Raw genomic sequence first — 19,004 nt, forward strand, 5'->3', positions numbered from 1 at the left:
CCGTCTGGGGGAGCCCTGGTGTTCTGATTGTGTTGGGCTGCGCCTCGGCTACATCTGTTTAACGTAGTGGCATGTTCCTCTATGTACTGTGGTGCGTGATGGGTGTTTGCGCCTGCCCTTAACGGAGAAAATGTGCTTTGTTTTCTTTACTAAACGCATGCCTGGGGCCGGTACTTTGGGGGGTCGGGACTCTGTGTGCTGTAGGTCCTTGGTTTCTCCCCTGGCCTCTTTCTCCTGCCGTGGGTCGCTCTCTGCCCCTTTTGAGGGGCATTGCTTTTGTTTCTGGCGGGGACCCGTGGTGGTGGCACGACTTGTCTTCCTGCTGGGGCCTCCCCTCTTCCAGGTTGATTCCCTGCCCTAGCGGGTTCGCCCGGGGTGGGAGGGGGGGTGTGTTGTGCATGGCTGGCTTCTCTGCACGTCTGTCCTCCTTTCAGGTAGGTGTATGACGGTCTGCTTGGCGGCTGTGTTTTGTTCCCCTTGAATACCTGTTGTTTCATGTGTGTTTGAGTCCCTGCTTTAGTGGGACCATGGTGTTTGGGGGGGTCTGGGACTCCCTCTTTATGTCATGTTTGGGCTGGCCTACTATCCTGTTGGGGTATGGCGTTCCCTGTTTGGCCCTTGTGGATCTTGCATTGCTTGGTCTGGGCACTACTTTCTCTGTTCTGTTCCCCCTACTGGAGATGTGTGGTTTGGGCTCCGCTGTGACTGGGGGGGGGGGGTGGTCGCTGGGTCTTCCTCTGCTCCTTCTCTGTTGTCATGTGCTGGTTGCTTTGCTGTCGTGGCCCCGGACATGGTTTCAGGTGAGTCCTGTGGGCAGGCTTCGCGGTGTTCTGCTACGTGTTTGGGGCTGTTTGGGGTTCCCTTGGCCCTTGGGAGGTGGGAAGTCTGTAGACTTTTTTCCCTTTTTTCCTGTTGTTGGGGCTTGTGGGCCTCCGTCTTTCTGTACTCTGTGAGCGGTGTGCTTGATGGGGGGTGGAAGGATGTTGTCACGCTTGTTTTTCCCCTGGCTCTGGCGGTGGGGTATCCTTTACAGTGGTTCGCTGTGGTGTCCTGGCTGTGGTGATGGTCGATCCCTGCTGGCTGGTGTGCCTTCTCGGTGCCTGTTGGTATCTGTGGGTGCCGTTCCTTCTTATTCTGTGGTCCTGCTTGTTGCGAGGCCTTGGATCCATCTTTTTCTGCCTCTGGTCCTACAGTTCTGTCTGTGCCTTGCCCCTGCTTTTGGGTTCGGTTGCTTCTGTGTGGCTGTCGAGGTTTCTCTGCGGCCTACGGCCTTGCCTCCCTGGTTTCGCCTGCTCTGGTCTGCTCTCGGGAGTTGGGCGTGGTCGGGCTTGGTTGGTGCCTGGTTGGGAGGCCACCTTGGATTACCGGGTGCTGGGGGCTAAGTTCCCTCTGATTCTTTTTCCAGGTTGGGACTGCTGTTGCGTTTCCTGACGGATTTGTCCTTCGGTTCCCTTGGTACGGCGGCGGCTTGGTCCTCTGTGGCTGTTCGATGGCTATTGTGCTTCTGACCTGGGGAGGCGGTGCTGCTTGTGGGCTGCTGTGATGGGGCTTTCCTTCGGGGGCTCTGTCCGGTTTGGGGTTCCGTTGGTGTCCTGGTTCGATTTGGCGGCTGCGGTCGTTCTTGTTGGCTCCAGTCCGATTACTCGGTGTGGGTAGTTTACGGGTTGTGTGCGGGCTTTTGGTCTGCCTTTCGTTAACTTTGATTGCCCGACCCTTTTGTGGTGTGGTGCGCGGCCGGTAGGTCCCTTCCTTCCACATGTCCCGGGGTTTTCTGAGTGCTTCCTCTTCTTCTGGTCCCTCCTTGTTGGGCTGGGCTACTGGATGGGTTCTGCGCTGCCCCTGTTCCGGGTTCTCTGGCGATGTGTCGGACTTTCTTTCTCGGTTTTCGGGGCTTCGTTTCTGTTGGGCCTGTGTGGTACCCTCTTCATTCCTTCATGATGGTGTCTCTTCGGTTGTTTCTTCCCTTCCTGTTGGTGGGGTTTTCCTGGATTCTCTGGTTCTTTGGGACGCCTGCTTTCATATGTCAGTTCACGCGGCTTCGTGGTGGTTCCTACGTTCTGTGGGGGTGTTGTTCATTTCCGCTTTTTGGGGCTGACTTTTGGATGGTCTGCGTCTCCTGGTGTGTTTGCTGACCTTTGGCTCCCTGGGTGGTTTTGTTGAGCTACTCTGTTTGGCCTGCTCTGGGGTTCCGGGTGTTCCCATCCTTGGACGGTTGGTTGATTCTTCCTCTTCTTTCCTTCCGGCTCCGGCCCTTTCACTGGGTGTTTGTTGGCTCCTGTGTCGGTTTGGGTGGATTCTGATCTTGGAGTCTTCCATTCTTTGTGCCGCTCGGGTGCTCCTGTTCGTTGGGTGATTTCGGCGCCTCGGTTGGTGGGGTCTTCCTGCCGGTGCCCTGCAGGCTGGCTCTGTTGCGAGGACTGCGGTGGTTGTTGGGGGCTCAGTCTTCCGCTTCTCCCCGGTGGCTCCATGTTCCGCGGCTGTTGTCTGCTGCTGTGGGGTTTGTTCCTTGGGCCCGTTGGCGCTTGTTCCCCCCAGGTGTGTCTTGCTCTGGGGCTTTGGGTTCCGGCTTCTTTGGGCTGTCTGCTGTTGTTTCCGGGCGGTGTGGCCTTTGGCCGCGGGTGGTCCTGTTGGCTGGTGGTTCGCTCCTCTTGCGTGGCTGCCCTTTTATGTCCCGTGAGCGGTTGCCTCTGTGACTGTCTTGGGCTTGTTGGGCGTTGATTGTCCTTGGACCTGTTTCTCTATGGTGGGTCTTGTGCCTCTGCTGCCGCGGGCTCTCCTGGGAGGTGGGTTCATGTCCTGCCTCTGCTTTCATGGTGTCCCTTGGTGGTTTTTGGTTCTTATGGTGCTTTCATTTTGACCGGAGAGCTTTAGCTCGATGGTTTGTCTTGTGCCTCTGGTGGCACGGGCTCGCACTGGTGTGGGTTTGGGTCCTTCTTCTGCTTTCTTTATCTCCTGTGGTCGGTTCGGTTGGCCTGGCCTCTTTCTGCCTTGGCTCCTCTTGAGGTTCCTATCGGTCTGGTCGGACTGTGTGGTGGTGCCATGGAGCTTTGGCTAGTAGGTGTTTCTTGTACCTTTGGTGGTGCCCGCCCTCGGAGCCTGGGTTCGAATCCTGCCAATGCTGTGATTGTGTCCCCTGGTGGTACTTTTTGGAGTTCCCTTTGGGCTTTCTGTCTGCCGGGGGTTTTGTTCTTGTGGCGACTCTCCTGCGTGGGATGTCTCCCTCCCTGTCCGTGTTGGGCCTCTTGCTGACCTGGTTCGGGGTTCCGTTGTTGGTCCTGTTTTGCATCTCCGAGGATCGCCTTGGGTTGGGGTTGTTCTCTGGTTTGGCACGGCACTGTATGGGGGGTGGTTGCCCTGTCCTTCGTTGGGCGGGGGCCTGCTGTGTGCCTTTCCTCAATTCGGGAGCCCTTCGCCTCTCCTGCCCTGTGCCGGTCGTGTGGTTTTCCTTCCTGGATTACTGTCTGACTCGGGGTGTGTCTGCATTGGAATCCGGTGCGGGTCTTGGGTTTCTGGGCAGTTGGCTTCGACTTGGTCGGCCTGTGTCCTCCCTGCGAGCTCTGTGGGCGGATGTGTTGGCCTTTCAGGGTTCGGGCATTGGGCCGGTGCGCCCCTTGGTGTCCGGGTGGTTTTGGATGGTTCCTCCTGGCGCCGTTCTTTCGTTCCTTTGCTCCTTGTTGGGGTTTCTGGTTCTGCCTGTCTTCTGTCCTGTTCCTCTTTCTTGGTTTTAGGTGCAGCTACTCTGTTTGACGGTTGTGCGGGCTCTGAAGGTGTTCCTCCTTCCTGCGGTGCCTTTTTTTATGGGGTGGTTTTCCCTTTTTGTTGCCTTTGGGCTGGCTGGTCCTGTTTTGGGGCCTTTTGTGGCTGCTCTCCGTCGGTGGCTGTGTTGGCTGTGCGGCCTGCTGTTGGGCTTGTGGTGTGTTGGCGCCTGGGATGGTTCGAGGTTCCTAGCCTCGGGGGTGGCTGCTTCTTGCGCTTGCTTCCGGGGGGCCTCCCTGGCTGTGTTCTGCGTGTATGCTGCTGGGTGTTCTCCTCGAGCTTTTTTGCCCTCTAGTCGTTGGTTGATGTGTGGGACTGTGTCTCCTGGGTTTGGGGACGCTGGGTTGCGTTCTGCTCGGGTTGTGTGCCTTCCTGCCTGTGCGGCTTGAGTCTGTTTTACTACTGTGTGAAGCCGATTCTTGCTTTGGTATCTGCTCATGGGTAAGGACTGGGACGGGGAGGGCTGACGAGGAGGTAATGACCGGTTACTCACCGGTAATATTCATTACTCCGAGTCGTAGCCCTCCCCGTCCCAGTCCTGGTTCCCATCCCTCCCTCCCTGTTCGGCTTCTTGTGCTTGGTGGTACAGGATGTGGATGGGCGGGTCACATGTTTATATGCCTTAGGGTGTGGGTGTGGCCTGGAGGGAAGGGATGGGTTTTTAGTTGCTTGGGAGTTTCTGGTGGGAGGAGCTATGCTCATGGGTAAGGACTGGGACGGGGAGGGCTACGACTCGGAGTAATGAATATTACCGGTGAGTAACCGGTCATTTCCAAGAATCACATGTCTAATGTCCCCGCATGCTTGAAATTGTCTGAGGGTGCGAGGACATTTAAATCTTTTTCTGTCCTGGACCACCATGGTTTCAGTGATGGTCATAGACAGAAATCACATTAAGAGGGGCACCTGTAATTCAGCGGTTCTCTAATACCATTCACTTTAATACATAGAGGCTGTAACCCTGGTAGAGCTGCCCCATCTCCGGACATAGAAACAATGCCTTCCGCCATCACTTTATATGAGGTGGAAGAATGCTGAGTTGGTCCTCGATATCTGGTCATTTCTGGCACATGCTGGCAAACTATCAATGAGGGCCACAATGTCTGCTTGTGTGAGGATATTACAGCCTTCGTGGGGACGTATACGCCATTACAGTGTATATGCTTTCTTGATATGTCAGTCTAAGTGGTTGGGAAATAGTGCAGACATTTCAAAGCACTCTCTGTTTCCATTCTTCAGGAAGTCACGGCAGGAATGCTCCAGTCCAGTGTTGAGCAGTTCGGGGAACCCTGTCAAAGTACGACGTCAGCGCAGTCGGCGAAGAATGACATGTCCAAGCCCTGCGGAGATCAACAAAGCAATAGCTGGTGTCACCCTGACCCCCCTGATCAAGTGCTGCAGCCTAGAGGAGCTGGTTGAGAAATGCATTCAGTGTTTCAGTAAGTAAGTTGGTACAGCTTGTCTTTGCTATGGTGTCCTCCTCTTACCCTGCAAAACTTTCAGCCAGAGCAATGAGTGTCATATTTCAAGTAATGAGACGTTCTTCCTATTTACAGTTTTACAGAGTAACAGACTAATTTAGAGATTGGCAGATAGGAATACGACCTCACAAACATGATGGATATCCGGTCTGCCGTAACACATGTACCATTGGATATCATGCAGTTGTAATACGGGGGAGGGGATCGGCATCACAGAGTAGCCTGTAAAGCAGTGGGCCCAAGGCCCACATACTAGATAATATGACAACACAGAAGCACAGTTATGGTGGGTGTAACTGGCCACAAGCATGTGCGCCCTTTCATTAACAGGGTCACTAGACTGGTGACGCCTATGTTGGTTGGGTGTGGGGTGAGTGTTAGCACTACAGAGACGTCAGTGACCTTCTGACTGCATGCTGGTTGAAGTCATGTCCATTTTGTGGAGTTGGCCTATTCTTTTGATGCTCCAGATGATTTGTGGTTAGTGTCAACAGTTCAAAAACAGGGTGCATCGGAGTCCACCACTAAGCAGCCATCATGATGCATGCTTTGATGATGTTGCTTGCTCGTTGAACACGTCTGCAACCTGTTGAGGTCCCTGCTGCAAATCCTTGCTACCTATGGGGCAAATGTCAAGTCTATTTCTTGCGCTTGCTGAGGCCCCTTGGATGGTTCGCCACCGGATTAAATGTGGTCTGCCTATATGCCATGTCTGGGCCACTGCAAGACTGCCGAGGAGCCACTGCATTGTCGCCCGTTCAACCGAAGGAGTAGATGGGTATTGGTCAAGACTTGCTCCCTCCACCTGGATCAGGGTGCAGGCAGGGTAAGCAGGCGGTCTCTGGTTGACTGACTGTACTGAGTGTCACTGGTGCTTTTTGTCTGTAGTTCTGATGGCTGTGTTGGACTCCATTCAGGATGTTCACTGCTTTACGGTTGGTAGTGATGACTCACTAAACGGGGACTGCGTGATGGTGTTGCCAGTTGTGGGGTTGGGGGCGTTGCAGGCATCCTTTTCTTTTCCTCTCCACCTGTATGCCCTGGGTGGGCATCACCTCCATGTGACTGTCTTCTCCCCTTGACAATGTTTCTACTATGGCAGTGTTGGCAGGCGGTGGGTTGCTGCAGTACCACTGCTCAGTGGTAGGGACAGCATTTGATACTGCAGTCGATTACCTTGTTGGATTGGGTGCTACAGTTTGGTTGCAGGCTCTGGGCTGTTGGCACTCTTACTTCCCTTGGGCATGACCTGCAGGAGTTGCAGTCTGTGGGTGCCACACCTGCATGCTCCTCGGGCTACTGAGATGGCTTGCCATGTTTAAGTGCTGCTGCCTCGTCAGAGTGGACCCTAGAGCACCGTGTGGTGAGCAGATCTCTTCTGTGCCTGTGCAGCATCTCTAGGACGTGCTGGGAGTGAGTTTTTTTTTTTTCTGGAGAGAAACGTTTGTTGTTCCTCTGTTCATGCTCTTGGTCTTGTTTCTTTAGCCGGGTATGCCCTAGTGAGTCGGTGCTCCTACAGGCAGTGGTGGATCTGCTCACGTTCCCGGTGCTTTAAATTAGCTTTATTCTGCAATTGGCATATTTTAGCAAACGGCCGTAGACTTCTGGCGCCTCAATCCCACTGTTGGGGCCATCGTATGCCTTGCTGCCGCAGCGCTGAAGACACTGTAGGCTCCTGTAATCCATCTCCCTTGCTCTCATCAGGTCTCACCTCCTGCCCTGCTGCTACCCAAGGCAGTGCTCCTTGTGCTTCATGGACGGCTTACCCTCGTGCTTAGGGTTAGTGCTGGCACAGCCGTGTCTTCAGAAGTGGTGGCAGATGGTCACTAGTCAGTAGCAGTTCCTCCACTAAGGCGGATGAGCATTGCCCCACTGCACAAGAAGGAAGAATAACAGGATAATAACTTATTGTTATTGTCATTTTAATTTTCCTATTGCATGTGTGCAGTGTGGGGCGGACGGGGCTGGGCAGCGCAGGGGAGGAGTTGTGTGCACTCCTAAAGGCAGTGCTCCTTGTGCAGTTGCAAAGGTAATATCCTTTGACCACATTCATTCAGTAAGTGTGTCGTGTCTGTCTCCATCTTTCTTCGGTGAGAGTAATGGCAGCAGCTAACAGGTGGGGCCTTATGTTGAAGCTGCCACCTAATGTTTTTTTAGCTAAGACCTGTTGAATTTACTAAAGTTATATGCATAATAGGCTTATTTGTAGGGGCCCTCAGCCTACCCTTATCGTCCATTGGTCTATTATTGAGCTATTTGAGTTTCTCTTCCGCCAACCAAAGCATACAGCATGGGGCAGTGGGTCAGCCCGCTTCAGCTGTTAGCTAACTTCACTGTGAGTGAAGCAGTTCTGCTCTTTCATAAGGAGCACATCCACATTAATATTAGTTGTCTTCAGTTCCAGGGACTACCATGGTGATTATGTGTGCTATGTGTGGAGAAGCGTGGCTCAGTGGTTAGAGGCGGCAGACCTGGAAGCTGAGATCAGCCGTGGACCAGGGTTCGATTCCCCGCCTCGGCGGGTCTCGGGCTCAAAAATTCCACGGACTCGATAATTCTCGTTCCGGTGCCAACTCAACTCACGGGGTCACACTCTGCGACTCTGGGCAATAGCTTGCTTAATCTCCACTACGGCCCCTCGCGGCGGGATGCCTGGCTTTCACCTTGTGGACACCCTGCCGGGGTATCTCACAGGGGAATACCAGGACGGGTTCCCTAAGCAAGCGCCGAGATGCCTACGGGTAGTCGTGCGCTATACAAGAGCGTAATCATTTCATTTCAGTACCCAGAAAAATTTCCTTTTAGCCTTTTTTTTTTTAATTAACAAGGGCTCAGCAGTTTCCTAAACAAGGTTTTGCAAAAACCATCACAAAGGAAAACAAGCATTCACAAAGTTGAAAGACTGGCAGCCAACACCGGACCGATTGGCTTTACCAGTGCTTGCTTCTATTTTGAACAAGGTGTATGTACCTCGTGCTGCCTGCAAATCAGACCGCGAGCCTGCATGATGTTTCTTAAATAGCCCCAGGAAAGCTGCGGACAGTGACATACTTGACAATTAGGATACAATGTATTAGGGGAGAGGATGTGGCGTAAACAGCCAGAGATGCTGATTTAGGAGCTGGGGAACCAGGTGTGAGTCTTGGCGCCGGCTCAACATCCTGTGATTTTGGCCAAATCATTTAATCTCCCTGTGCCTACCAAAAATGAATGTGCCTTGTATAATATAACCGGTGCTCACGTAAAGTGTTCCAATACCTTTGGGTCGAGTTTGCACTATATAAAAACTACAAAAAAATAACAATGGAAATCCTGACATCCTGTGCAGTTCTAGGGTGGTTGCAAGTGCTACTCAGCCAGGATGCTTTCAAGAAGTGAGAAGCGTCTGTCCAACGTATAGTAGTAGACATGCCTCATGAAATATTGCGGGTAAGGGGAATCATTCTGCGATGTCTCGCTGCTCATCGACCTGCCTCTTTGAAGAAGAAAATCTCCGGCCATTTCTCTGAACAGTAACTCTGCTTTGCTTCCTTTTCTTTGCAGACCCCGAGGGAAACTTGTGCCGCAGCGACCGGGTGGTGAACATGATCCTCACGACGCACAGTTGGGTGGTGCCCTCCGTCAAATTTGCAGAGACAGTTCTTCGACTATATCCTTTCAGAACCTTTTCTTTTGGCAGCATCTGCAATTTGAAGGGAGTTTATTGGGCACAGGGGTGTAGGAGAAAGTACATTTCTGGGGGGATAAAGGCTGACTTGGAGACTTTTCAATGAATCTATACAAAGTGCCTGTTGTCGGCAGCAGGCTCCTATAAACGTAAACCAATCCAATCGCATAATTCTGAAGTGAAAAAGAAAGGCAGGCATGTAGTCACAGTTTGCAAGTATGCTTTGATATTTACATTCTGAAATAAAGCAAGGGCGGACGTGTGATGTCAAGCAAAGGTTTTGGATTGGGAGAATACCCTTTCACAAAACTGTACAGCTGCCTCGAGGAAGGATATATTTTTGGCACCAAGTCATGTCTACCTTTTCAAGTAGATAGGACTTGAATTAAAAACTGTGGGCGGTTGCATGGGATTTCCCTCTGACTACCCTTGGAACTACTTCTTGCTGCAAAGTAGCACACATCTCTACTTTGCGTTATGTTAGGCCACTTTCCAATGCAAATCAGAATTAGTGTTGGAAAGTAAATCCCAACACAACACTTTGCCTGGGTTTGTGTCACTTTTGTGAAGCAAACCTAGTGATACGAGTTAGTATATTTCCTCCTAAGCCTTTTTGCACACTTTGTGGTATCCTGTCGTTTACTGTGAACAGCCTAATACATGTGTTAAACTGACCTATGTATTCGAAATGCTCTCTCTTCTGAGGGTGGGACCTAATAGGCCTGTAAACACACAAGTCACTTGTCCCTAATGCATCAACCAGTTATGCACACAAATTTCTGAAGTAAACATTTTAGACCACTAAGCTTTCTTACCAGAACAATGCATTTTCTCTGATTAGTTTTTCTTTCATTTATTTTTCACTTAAGGTGTCTGCATTAAATTTCACATGCAGTTATTGCTAACGTTCAGTGGCAGGTAGGACCATATTATGTGGCAGGGTTGACTAAATTATGCAGGCATGAAGGGTAATTTTTTGATGATATTACATATTTTGTAATTTCTGGGAATATTAGTACTGGGAAAGGTTTCACATCATCAGTACCAGTTTAAAATAAAATACAGCAAAAAGCAACTGAAAGGTTGACAAGCCAACTTATGGATAGCTTTCCACTGTGCTGAAATTTGTGTTGCTGCAATTTTAGTAACTTTGTATACAGTTGAGCCAGAATCAATTTTTTATAAACTGAAGATTATGCAGCAGATGATGGGTTATGGGACAAATGCGACAAATCCAATGCTGCAGAATTGCTTATGGTTAATTGCTCAACATGATTTTAGTAAAAGTCACAAGCTGGCCCACACACACTGTGTACAAAAGATTAGCACAACACAGGATGCTATTACTTATGAAGACTGGTTATGCTTGGTCTTATGTGAAAAGCAGTCACCATCAGGCATGCAGCCTACATAGAGAAAATGTAGTGTGTGCATGACTGATTTGGTCAGCCCCAGAGGGCCACCAAACAGTCAGGGCCCGCAGCATTGGGCAAGCCACTCCTCCCCGAGCCACCCACTCTCCCACCCCAACCAGGCATACCCTTCTGCTTTCTCACAGTGTGAAAAGCAGAAACATAAAATGGTATTTAAAATACCATTTTATGTTTCTGCTTCTTGCACTATGAGAAAGCAGTGGGGCCACGCTCTTCCGCCTTAATGGAGGAGCCGCCCCTAATTTCAGCTAGAGACCAAGATTACTTTTTGTCTGAGACGCGGGTGGCACAGTGGCAAGTGCTGTGTGTTTTTCTCTGGAGGATGGCAGTTAGATCAACCATTTAGAACTGCTGGTGTATCAGACATTCCCAGCCGGAGAGGCGGGGAGTCCAGTTACGTTCCCCTTGGTGCCTCGTTTTATTGTCTATCGATATATATTGCCTTAATATGTGTGCCTCGCGGTGTGGTTGGAGTTCGGGTACCTTCACACGTTGGTTTTCTGGCCTGCATCATAGATCAGAGTCTGGTGGTTGTTAGATTGGGGTCATCAGTGGTGTGCATGTGGTTAATATGCTTCATTGGGGTGTATGTTTGTATATGTGTGCGTGTGAACGTAATTGTTCTTTTGCGTGTGTCTTAGGAGGTCTGTAACAGTTAGGGTGTGCCATCTGGGAGAAATTGCTTCAGTATGTTTTGAGAGTGCTCGAGTACAGTGTCTTGTAGAGCCCGCAGTGACATTGCGGAAATGTTATCCCGCTTGGGATACGTGTTAGGAATGCTACATAACCACTTGTATGCACTCTCATATTATTTAGTATTATATATGAAATTAGACGGTAGAAGACATGTGAATTAATTTGCATATCTTTGAGATAGTAACATGATTCAATAAAAGCATAACAAATGATTTATAGAATTGTAATAACGTACAAATTATGTAACATACTGACAAAAGGTTTATTAGTAATGTGGGAAACTGATTTATTAAATGCATTTTGAATGTGTATTATGCTAATGATGTAAGTAAAATAATCTAATTAATGTAGTTTAGGGAAAGTGCCTATTGAACATGCCAATGGACTTATGAAAATGTTAATCATGAATCATAATTAACGCAGTGCATTTATTATTTTAGCTTAAGTCACAGGCCTGATTTTAGAACACATTTATTGAATGCTCACGCATCTGAATTGATGCTAAGGTGCCCACGAGAGTTTCGTAGAAATGTTACATGTTTTCGTGCTTTGCACTGCAGGTGGACCATGCTTCATTACTAAAGAGTAGTGTCATTGTTTCATTCGATAGTTGAGGTATGATGAAGCTACAATTGGCATAGACTGACTAAGATAAGGTAGAAAGAGATGCTTTCACATGGGAGAAGTAGAGGAGATAAAAGACAAACCGTTGCAAAGGAGTGTACATGGAAGAGACCGTGGAAGGAACCGACGTCATGAAAACACCTGTGGTTGCGCCTATTGTGGAAAAAGTTGGAGAAAAGCATTGTGGGACATTTGTTGAAGCGATTCGGTATATGATGCATTGTAGAGTGGGATAGGCTGCCCATTCCATTTAGCCTTTTAGATAGAATGCACCTGAATGTTGCATTTTTCCTGTTAGTGGCTGCTTGACCCATCTGATGCTGGAGTGACTTCTTAGGAAGGCTCTAACCCCTGACACGGTTTCTTATCCTTTTTGTTAGAAACGGGTAGCGTGGTACAGAGCGGGCGGGCCAAACTCTGGAGGAAATGTGTAAAGCATCCGCACAGCACATACAGGCGACGCACAAGGCTCACTACAAAAAGAGACTCCACACCAGGTTAGGTGAAAAACAGTATGTGTATTGTAAAATAAACACATCAGAATGGAATCACAGGTGCAGATAAACTGTGCCAGCCGGCACCAGGGAATAATTCACAGAGAAACTATATACAGGGCAGCGCCAATCGAGCCGCTGCCAGAATCACCCTGAGTCCACGAATAAATGTACAGTCCGTCAATAAATGTATCACAGCCAGCAGCCACTGGCAAGGCCAGACACATAGCATAGATCACCTTTGCATACAGCGTGGGCAGGAGGCATAAATCAAGTAGGCCTAAACATACAGCATAGAGCAGGAACATTAGGCATTAACCTCATTAGCATGAATCGATATCCAGAGGCCTAAAGCATATTGGTATGAGGCATTAACCATGAGCCTAGAATAACACGTCAGGTCAGCATCTAAACACATTATGCGCAAGCCTGGAAGGAAAACATTAGGCACATGACACATGATCATGGAGGCATACACATATTTACATAAACCATGGTGACCTCACATTAAACCTGCACATTGGCATTGGCATCATCATAAGCATAAAAGCAGTAACATATGAGAGCAGACGTAATCTTAAACATCCCATTAGGCATCTCATTCGCATAACCAACCTTCACAGTGGGCATAACCCTCAAACATGATGGTAATACCGTTAGGCAAAAGTTGAATGAGGCATCTCAATAGGCATAAACATGCGAACATTAGGGCAGAACATTAGCGTAGGTGTGCATCTATTGTAACCCCAAACATCATTACCCACACTGCAGGTTAGTCTCTGGCGTCACAGCGCCGAGGGAGCCCCCCTCCTGGGGCTCTCAGATTACCAATGCCCCCAACGCTGCAGCTCCCCACGGTCCTGCGGGGTGCAGCTGTCAAAATCAGTACTGTCACTTCTAGGGGGCTCCGCTCTGGGCCTCGCTGTACTCAAAATATGCCCCCAAAAGACCACTGGTTCGTTGGAGTCCCCCCTCCAGGACTCTGTGGATCAATTACTGCCCCCAATACGTGGTACATGGTAGTCCCTCTCCCGGGACTCTGGAAGTGCAGGAATGCCCCCAAAGACGTGGCAGCTGCTCACTTTTGTGCCGCGCAGCTGGGCAGATTAAACTAGTTCTGGGACCCACGTGGTAAAGGGATGAAAGGCAGCTGCCCACTGTCAACCAAGCAGGCAGGGGGGGAATCCCACATGCCGGGATTCCCTCATAGCGCTTTAGAATCCCAGCACTGCAGACGTCAGCTCCTCTTCTCCTGGGCACAGTTGTAGGGCCTTGGCAGCAAGCAGAGCACAGTCAATGCGAATATGGCACTCTGGCAGCACCCCAATGCAGCACACACGCAGGGGAATTGAAATATAGCGCTTTGACAGCACAGTGCTGCAGGCGTCAGCTCCTCTTCCCCTGGCACCTTGAATGTAGCGCTTGCGAGGCACTAGGTCCCACTAGAAGCTTCAGGGACAGAAGTTAGTGTACCTCTTCTGGTAATCAGGAAAACAATGCCCACCAGGCGCTAGAGTGCAGGCAGAGCAGCACAGTCACTTCAAATATGGCGCTCACCAGGCGCTAGGTGACTCACAGTTCCCGGGGCCCACCCGTGGGAGTAGGCCCATGCTCCTCACCTCTTTGGAGTGCAGGCAGTCAAAGTATAGCACTCTCGAGGTGCTAGGGCAGCAGAGCAGATAGGCCAGGCTGGGCAAGATCAGCAGACCATGCGCACTCATCAGTACAGGACAGAAGCACCTAGAAGCAGTCATCTCCCATAAAGTGGCACTCCTCCTGACACAGCAGTCGTCACTCCAGCAAAGGCTCTCACTGGCCCTATGGACAGCAGAGGGGTACAGATGGGTTCAGGGGCCAGCACACAGGCCCATGCGGCGGTACCTCCTGGCAGAGTGTCTCCTCTCATTCCAGTCCACCTTCAGTCTGAGCACATGGCATCTCTACTGCTATACATATACACCCCTCCTCCCACCCACCAGAAAGGGCTGGAAGCCTCTAGAAGGTCCCTGGCAGTTCCAGCCTCACTGTCACTGGGGGAAGTGTAGAGCGCCTTGACACTTCAAACACTAGACCACCAACCCACCTCAGGCAGGTGGCACAAGCAGACAGAAATGGCGTCCATTTTAAAAGAGACATTTCTGCAATGGTGAAAATAAAGGTGTGTACACCATGTTACAGCATTTATTAGGTTCCTCTCACACCACACATGGCATATACATTTCCTACCATGGGGGAGATGTCCCTGAAAGGGGGGGTGGGTTCCTAATATACCTATGTAAGGCAGAAAGCACACACACTTTGCACTGCTAACCAGCGCCAAAGTGTCCAACATCCTGAACCCACCAATTCCATCACAGCGAAAGGGCTAGGGAAAAGACAAAAAGTTTCGGGATGACCCTGCAAGCAGGGCCAAGTCCAACACTTTTCATCTAAATTCTAGAATAAAGATGTCACTTTAGAGTAGGAATAGGATTAGATAGAACTAAATGCTTTTCTCCAATGAACTACTGATGCAGGGAAATCTCAATTTTTGCTTCCTGATTACTTATGTAGTAATTATGGAACGTGTTGCCTTTTTCTTGATCTAAAGAGTGAATTTCTCTCAAAGATTTGGATTCCTACTGTTTCCTCTGTATTTTATACCCTAATGCTGAGATTTATGTATGTCCACCTATTTTGTAACTTTGTAAAATTGACTAACCTTCATTTGGTTGTCGACTTGAGTTATTGTGTAGCCACGCTGGTTACATGGTACCTTAGGTTAGATTTGTGGAACTGTTGCCCCCCCTTTACACTTTCATGTTTTAAAAAGGGACCATTGAGTATTTGACATCAGGAAATTGCTGAGCAAATGGGCCCAGGCCCTTTCAACAGTGTCCTCACAGCAGGCTAGCTTTGCCTCTCGGCAGTTTTGAAAATGCGTTATTTATAGAAAGATCAGTGACTGATAACTAAATGCATCATACATTACTCACCTGAAAAAGTCCATCTTTTTTGCATTTAAAATAGGCAGCTCCTGTCATAGTGCAGTGTTGCTTATACCTGCTAGCTGACAGCATTTGAACAGCCTTTGATACATGTGAGTTGTTGATCTACGTTAGAGATATAGTGCCACTGGTGCATCTCTAGCCGCTGCTCGTGACTCATGGAGGCTTATCCTTAAATATCGAATTGAATGCACATTGGGAGATTGACTTAACTGAGAAATAACTTACTTTTTGAATGCTTGCTGTATTTAAAAGATCAACATCCATAGGATCTCTGGGTAGAAATATGCATATAAGTGACATTTAAACTGAATTACAGACTATGTCTAATAAGTACATCCCTTTTTTTCTATACAGAATCACACACTTTGATGAATAATGCAGTATTTAGAAAGTGAAATTGTTTGTCAAGCGCTATAGCAGCGATTAATTATTCTGGCGCCATTGTATTGCTGATTTCTTTATCCGTTTACTGATTCCACCCAAGTAAAAAAAAAAAGTGCCAGGCTTCGCCCGTCATTCATCTATCCTGCACAAAAACAACCATGCCTACAATATGACACGAGTGCCTGTGTTGGCGCTAGGCAGGCAAAAGTTGGCCTGCTCAAAGAGAGGACAGGGATACACCAAATAATGTTAAGTATGTAAGTATGGCACATTCCTGGTCACTCCCTTTCCGAAGCTCAGCACAGTGCAGCGCAACAAGGTGGACTGCTGTATTTAGGCTGCAGGAAATATTGACAAATCTACCCCTAAATTTCTGTGATTCCTATAGTGTTCCACCAAGCCAGTATTTAGGTTCCTCTCTGTGCTTTCTGTCATCACATCGAGATATAATGCAACAACTGACATACACCTACAACCAGCCAGGACTATAGCTTTTGTCAGTGGTTTTTAGCTCTGTAAGATAACTGAATGACAACAATGCTTCTTCTTTATGTGATAAATATTGAAAATGTTTCAGTTCTGTGAGAATGTGAATTAAACATAGTTGTGTACAGTGTGTCCTAGTCACTCCTGTTAGAGTCACTTTATGTTATACATGTACACCCTCCATCTGCATATAATGCACCTCAGCTTTCCTCTTCTAAGCCCTGTTTTCCAACTATTGAATGCACTTCCTTGCATCGCTTTCACTTCACCACCCCATAACACACAAGGCACGTACTGAGATGTAAGCTCTGCATTTTCTTTTGCATTGTCAATACTCTGACAATTGTGACCATCCTTCACACACATTTGTACAGTATCAAAATTTAAAACTGAAATATGTGACCATTTGTGAGAAGCTGACCTTGTATATGATGTCCACTAATATAAGTGGGCAACTTGCACCAATCCAGACTACCCTTATGGTGATTTAAGAGGTATTAGACAACATCAGAAAGCTCTCCAAGTGGAAGCTGTGAAGAGCAGCCTTCAGGCTTAGTCCAGAAGTTTAAAGCAGCTTGTTTTACCAGAATGCAATCTTATAGTATAGATTACATGAAAAGAACCACACCAAGTATTTTTAAAAATATGTATTTATTATAGAATACTTAATAGTACGTTCCAGTGTCTCCAACATGGAGATAAACATAATGCACACAATACTTTAGCAAAGAAACACTGTAAATAGCAGGAAATACACAGTGGACCCCTGGGGGACCAAACCATATACTAAGAAAGTGGTATAAGAACCATGACTCGGATATAGACAGGGTCGAGAGGACGTAGAAGTGCTGGGACCCCAAGGAATAACCCAGGTTGAGTAGATAGGGATCCCACAGAGAGCGTGTGCATTGTGGAAACACTACTGTGTGATCCGTACAACTCTATGTGCAAGTCACGGTCGGATTTTTAAAAATGAAGGACCCTGCCCAGTGGCCCCTGAAGAAACCCCGTGGAAGACAGAAGGTTGGAGAGCCACCCCACCCGTGGATACCCTAGTGGCCATGTTACCTACACCAGGGAAGCTAAGTGTATACGTGTGAAGTGCCATCAAACCCAATGGAGGACTTCAGGAAAGTGCCGCTGTGGAGGAAGTAAGAAATGTCCATTGGAATCTGAGGATGGATTCCTGATGAGAGGTACCTGCAAGCAGAGGGGACAGAGTCTATGTCATTCAGGAGTGACCAGGAGACTTGGAAGACAAATGCCCTTCGATGTTGGTTGTTGCAGGATGGATGACGATGACCTTGACTCAGCAACTGTGAGGATCAGGCGATGCTGAGGAGGACCAGGAGCCGTGCACGAGCTGTTCCACGAAGGATGTCGAGTGCTGAGGGGTAGGTGTCCGGCGGGAGCACCAACAAGCCTTGGCAAATGCAACCAGCAAAGGATGTGAACAAGGAGCAACGTCAGGACCAGCAAGGTCCAGGGGACTCAAAAAATGAAGGGGAGTCAGGGCAGGTCCTGAGTAATCAGGGGAGTCCAAAAAAAACATGTGTGACCCTCAAGTGGACCCACAAGCCGGAGGCACTGGAGTCTCAAGAGGACCTCAAGAGGCTCCCCAAAAGATGCAAGCCATGATGCGCCACAATGCGTTGTGGCTGAAAATTCTGGTCACTGGAGGTGCTCAGGGTTGGGGCTACTTGGAGCCCGAAGATCTCCTTGGAAAGAAGTCTACAAGCCTTTGCAACTGTAAGTTGACGCTGTGCGCAGGGATTTGGTTATTGCAACCCCCACGAGGGATACTGGCCTCTAACATGGTGAGAGGGCAGGGCAGGCCTCGGGAGCTGTGGAAAACCGCCACCTCTGTTGCAGAGCCTTTGGAGTAGAGGATCTTAGGATCAGCAGACCGGTCGGCTTAGTTGTGGTTGCTGCAAATGCAGGGGAGTGACTCCTCCACTCCAAGGGAGATTCCTTCAAGTGTCTTTGATGCTTTGCAGGCCTTTGAAGTTTCCTGTATAATGCACAGGCGCAGACGATGCAGAAGACTGGAAGGGAGACGAAGTCAGGCCCAAATGAAGTCCAGAGTGCCCAGATGCTAGAAGTAGAAGTGTTGTCTGATCTGAATCTTATCCCACGACTAATCTAGGGACCTACACCCAGGAAAGCCCTTAAGTACCCTAGGGAAAGGGTTGGGAAGATTCAGGGGACCCTCTCAGGGGAGGATCTGGAGAGGGGGGAAGTTAATCCCATGACTTTTGTCCAGGTTCATGCCAGAGCAGGAGCTAATGGCTCCCAGAACTGGTTTGAACTGTACTATGCATGGGGACGCCAAGTGTGCCCCACAAACAGACTTTCTGGTGCTAGCAAGCGCACCCACCCGGTCCCAATATACTAAGTCCTGTCTGGGAGGTGGTCACACCTCCCTGTGACAGGTTGCCTATTGTTCTACCTTCCTTTGCTTGAGCTTGGCTCAACAACAGGAGAGTAGAAATGTGTCTTCAGTCGGCATCAACCATTTTGTGCTGTCTGGGTCTAAAAGATTAGCACCGGGAACACTGAAAGCCTAACAGAGGGCTCTTCCAGTGCTTGGAATTATACCTCCCATACCGTTTACAGTGTGGGTGTATGATTCCAACGTGCTTGACACCAAACGTGATTGGATTAGTTGCAGCCGTTTTCGAGATGGTCATTGCGTAATTAGGTGGTTCCCCTGTATATAATATATGGCTGCTTCACTGACAACCCAGTAGAATGTACTCCATAGGAGAAGTGTGGCTCAATGGTTAGAGCGGCAGACCCTGATGCAGAGGTCTAGCCCGGGACCAGGGTTCAATTCCCCGCCTCGGCGGGTCTTGGGCTCAAAAATTCCACGGACCTGATAATTGTCGCTTCGGTGACTATTCCAATCATGGAGTCACACTCTGCAACTCTGGGCAATAGCTTGCTTAATCTCCACAACGGCCCCCACAATGCTAAGGATGCCTGGCCTCCAC

At 49.0% G+C, this 19,004-nt stretch overlaps 1 protein-coding gene across 3 annotated transcripts in view; it reads left to right on the forward strand.

Annotated features, from left to right (window-relative positions):
- Nucleotides 1–19,004, forward strand: part of LOC144781995 (RAS guanyl-releasing protein 4-like) — a 426,385-nt gene that overhangs the window by 164,882 nt on the left and 242,499 nt on the right. For 2 of the 3 annotated variants that reach the window (XM_078661092.1, XM_078661093.1), the window contains exons 2-3: nt 4,996–5,195; nt 8,781–8,886. In XM_078661092.1, coding sequence (XP_078517218.1) covers nt 4,996–5,195; nt 8,781–8,886 — 306 coding nt within the window. Of the gene's footprint in view, nt 1–4,995; nt 5,200–8,780; nt 8,887–19,004 lie in introns of those variants that run through there. The other variant, XM_078661094.1, reaches the window with a different exon arrangement.

This window comes from Lissotriton helveticus, chromosome 9, assembly GCF_964261635.1.
Source record: "Lissotriton helveticus chromosome 9, aLisHel1.1, whole genome shotgun sequence".
Classification (NCBI taxonomy): Eukaryota; Metazoa; Chordata; class Amphibia; order Caudata; family Salamandridae; genus Lissotriton; species Lissotriton helveticus.